The sequence below is a fragment of the Myotis davidii genome, unplaced genomic scaffold (genome assembly GCF_000327345.1).
Source record: "Myotis davidii unplaced genomic scaffold, ASM32734v1 scaffold286, whole genome shotgun sequence".
Classification (NCBI taxonomy): domain Eukaryota; kingdom Metazoa; phylum Chordata; class Mammalia; order Chiroptera; family Vespertilionidae; genus Myotis; species Myotis davidii.
In genome coordinates this window covers 61,426-65,127 of record NW_006297577.1, presented here as the reverse complement: position 1 = coordinate 65,127, position 3,702 = coordinate 61,426, and the positions used below count along the sequence as shown (strand labels likewise).

Here is a 3,702-nt window from a genome sequence, read left to right as displayed (position 1 = left end):
AATGTGTAAAATAATATACAGAATTGCCATTTTCTGGAGCATTTTCTCAATCCATTGAAGTTTTGCTTCCCAGCAATTGTCATCAGTTTGGCTCAAATAAACTCATAAAATTCTCTACAGGCTTGAATGTTTCTTATGTTGACATGTTCTACAATTATTGTGCAGTTTTGAGGATCTGGCTATAAATGGATGCTGATACATTGAACTTTAACTTTCGCCTGCCAGACTAAGAAGTCTAGATCTAAAAAATGGTGAAAATGTCACTGTGCCTCCTGGATGAGAAGTGGCCCCAGACTATCCCCAGCAGCCATCAGAAGCCAAGAGCACCTCACTGCTGGCTGCTGTGAGCCATATGTCAGTCCTGGCATCAATGTGGTGCTTCTTGGTCAGCACAATATCCAGGGAAAATGCCACCACTGAGCTCACATACAGTGTGATTAGCACTGGTGGATAAGGAGAGTGCTGCTTTCCTGGGAATAGCCTGAACCCAGAAACCTGAAATCCTGACCCCTGCATAGATCATGCAGAAACAGTAGGTGATAGAGCTGTGCATAGAAAGAAAATGCACAAGATGTGTGTGACAGTGACTAGGGAGCCATGGCTCAACTTGATGCCCAGTCTCAACTATTTGATGCATGAGAATCCTAGCTCTCCAACCTGGTATCCTGCAAAGCCAAATGAGAAATATGGGGAAGAAGCAGGCCACCACATTCTGGATAGCTTCACAGAATATGAAGGAGAGGAAGTGCAGAGAACGAGCGACTGTTAGGTAGCTGTGCAGCGCAGTGGCCATGAAGGACAAGGTGGTACTGGTGTAGGTAGTGAAAACAGAGTCTGTGAGAATACCAGCTGCTCGGGTTACTGGAGGAGATGAACATATGAAAGATAATGTAGGCTGGATATGAGAGTAGGATGGAAGCCAGCAGCAGCAGCTCAGAACTAGCATGGCACAGCCAGGAGAGCCAAGGGAGGAAGAACCAGCTTAGCAGGAGTGGACACCCTGAGATCCCTGGGCTCAGGGAGGTGTTGCTGGCTGCCTAGGACATGCAAGGGAGCTTGCTGATGAGATGGTCAGGCTAAACAGGCTGTTGTGTTCAGGGGTCAAGGTGCCAACTGACACCCCCATAATTTCCGGCAGGAGTGGCAGGCTTTGTCATAGGTGATTGGTTCTGCACTTGCCCCTGGTAGGGATCTCATCTACAGGGGTCCTGATAGTGCCACTCTTCTGCAGAGATACTGGGCTTGGGCAGGTCTTAGGAATGACTGCTTAACAAAAATAAAAACAACAATGCAAAAGTATGCTCACATGCATTCATGCACATCTCTGCTAGCTGTCCAGGCTGCATGTGTGTGTGTGAGTATACCTAAACAGATTAGTTCATTGTGATGATTTGTTGGTCACTGACCTCTTGATAAGTGTCCCCCATTTCAATTTCCCTCAAACCTATCTGGTAAGCCAGCAGGGAGGGCACAATACTCACTACATTGGATTGGATCATGGGTGAGAGGCTAGAAAAGAAAGAGCAGCGTCTGGGAACTAGAATTGCCAGGCCTAACTTCTGACTGGGGCTGCACATGACAGGAAATGAGGCCAGGATGGAGAAACCTTGGCAGGCTCATACTCTTCCTCACAGAGCCCTGGGCCACAGCCCCCATGAGAAGGACTGTGTGTGTGTGTGTGTGTGTCCGTGTCCCACACCCTTCTACATGGGACTTCACATGGAAGAGTACTCAGCCATCCATGTGTGGGATGGAAGTCCATAGAAGCTAGGCAAGGGTCCTAAAACTATGGCCCGCGGGCCACATGCAAATACAAATATTGTATTTGTTCCCGTTTTGTTTTTTTACTTCAAAATAAGATATGTGCAGTGTGCATAGGAATTTGTTCATAGTTTTTTTTTTTTTAAACTATAGTCCGACCCTCCAGCAGTCTAGGGACAGTGAACTGGCCCCCTGTTTAAAAAGTTTGAGGACCCCTGAGCTAGAGGAAGAGAAGGAAGTAGAAGAGAAACGAGGATAGGAGACTCGTGTGTGTCAGCTAGGCAGCTGGGACATCTCAGGTTATCCAGAGGTGTAGACAGTTGTGTGCAATTGGCCTGGGCCCATGGTGGGAAGGCCAAAGGGATGGGACTCAGGCTTCATGCTTTGAAGGTCCTGGTTGTGTGGCCCTGAGAAGATTTGCTCACATGTATACATTTGTTTTCTTATTTGTAAATGTGAGTGCTTCTCATGGGAACCTCATGGAAGTGTCGCAAAAATCCAGAGGTTTTAATCAGGTGCAGCCCATACCTCCCAACACACTCTCCAGGAACTTCAGTCCTCTCTGCTTACAGATCCCTTTATCATCACTGCAGAAACAGCTGCACTGCTACTCCATGCCCCTGGACCCTCCCACAGCCCACCCAAGGCCCCCTAAATTCTGCCTAGCTGGAGAGAGAACTACCATGGAGCTTGGGTCTTCCTCAGCACAGCCAGATTATTATTAGGGTCAGAGGGAGACAGGAATTTTAGAGACTGAGTCATGAGAGGGTCAGCCTTGCATTATATATGCCACCTAGACCAGAATCAGCAGGTGGCACAGTTGCCTCATCTCTCAACCATGGATCCTCTGACCACACAGTGTCACTGCCTCCCTTCTCTCTCTCAATGGTGTTATAGTCCGAAGACTTCAAAGGAACCCTATCTCTGCCTCTCATCATTAACTGTGTGATCTTGGCTAAATTACTTTGCCCCGATGGGCCTCCATGGACTCACCTGGGGTCCAGGATTGGAATTTGTTTGTCCTTAAAGGCCAAATAAAGGGGGGGGAGAAGGAAAGAAAAACAAAAAAGTTCAGAGAGTAGAAAGGAATATAGTAGTTTAAAAGAGAAGGAAGAAAGGAAGGAAGGAAGGAGTTTATTCTTATATATGGTTTAAGTTGGTGGTCTAGTTTGTTTGTTTGTTTTTTTGCATGTATCTGTCCAATTATACCAACACCATTTATTGACTAAACTGTCTTTACCCCATTGTATGTTCTTGTATCCTTTGTTAAAAATTAATTGCCCAGCCTAGCTGGTTTGGCTCAGTGGATAGAGTGTCAGCCTGTGGACTGAAGGGTACTGGGTTCGATTACAGCCAAGGGCACATGTCTGGGCTGTGGGCTCGAGCAGGAGGCAGCCGATCAATGATCCTCTCTCATCATTGATGTTTCTATCTCTCTCTCTCCCTCTCCCTTCCTCTCTAAAATCAATAAAAAAATATATATTTTTAAAGAAATAATTGCCCACATAGGCAGTTTATTTCTAGAGTCTCTATTCTGTTCCATTGATCTATATTTCTGCTTTATGCCAGGGTCATAAGTTTTGATTACCATAGTCTTGTAGCATAGTTTCATGTCAGGTAGCATAATACTTCCAACTTTATCCTTCTTTCTCAAATTGCTGTGGTTATTCGGGATCTTTTGTGGTTTCATATACATTTTTTTGATTATTTGTTCCAGTTCTGTGAAATATACCTTTGGTATCTTGATAGGAATTATATTGAATTTATAGATTACTGTGGTATAGACATTTTTATTATGTTAATTCTTCCTATTTATGCTTCCATTTACTTTTATCTTCTTTGATATCTCCTTCAGTGCCTTAAAATTTTCTGAGTACAGGTCTTTTACCTCCTTGGTTAAATTTATTTCTAGGTACTATATACATATATATATATATATAT

The 3,702-nt window shown here is 44.5% G+C and overlaps 1 protein-coding gene across 1 annotated transcript; it reads right to left on the bottom strand.

Moving 5' to 3' along the window:
• Positions 1–241: 241 nt before the first annotated feature.
• On the bottom strand, positions 242–1,197 carry GPR148 (G protein-coupled receptor 148). The gene is given in 8 exon segments (XM_006773295.1): positions 242–311; positions 314–446; positions 449–487; positions 490–543; positions 546–624; positions 710–852; positions 854–1,074; positions 1,076–1,197. Coding segments are annotated over 8 exon segments (861 nt in total).
• Between the last annotated feature and the right edge of the window lie 2,505 nt (positions 1,198–3,702).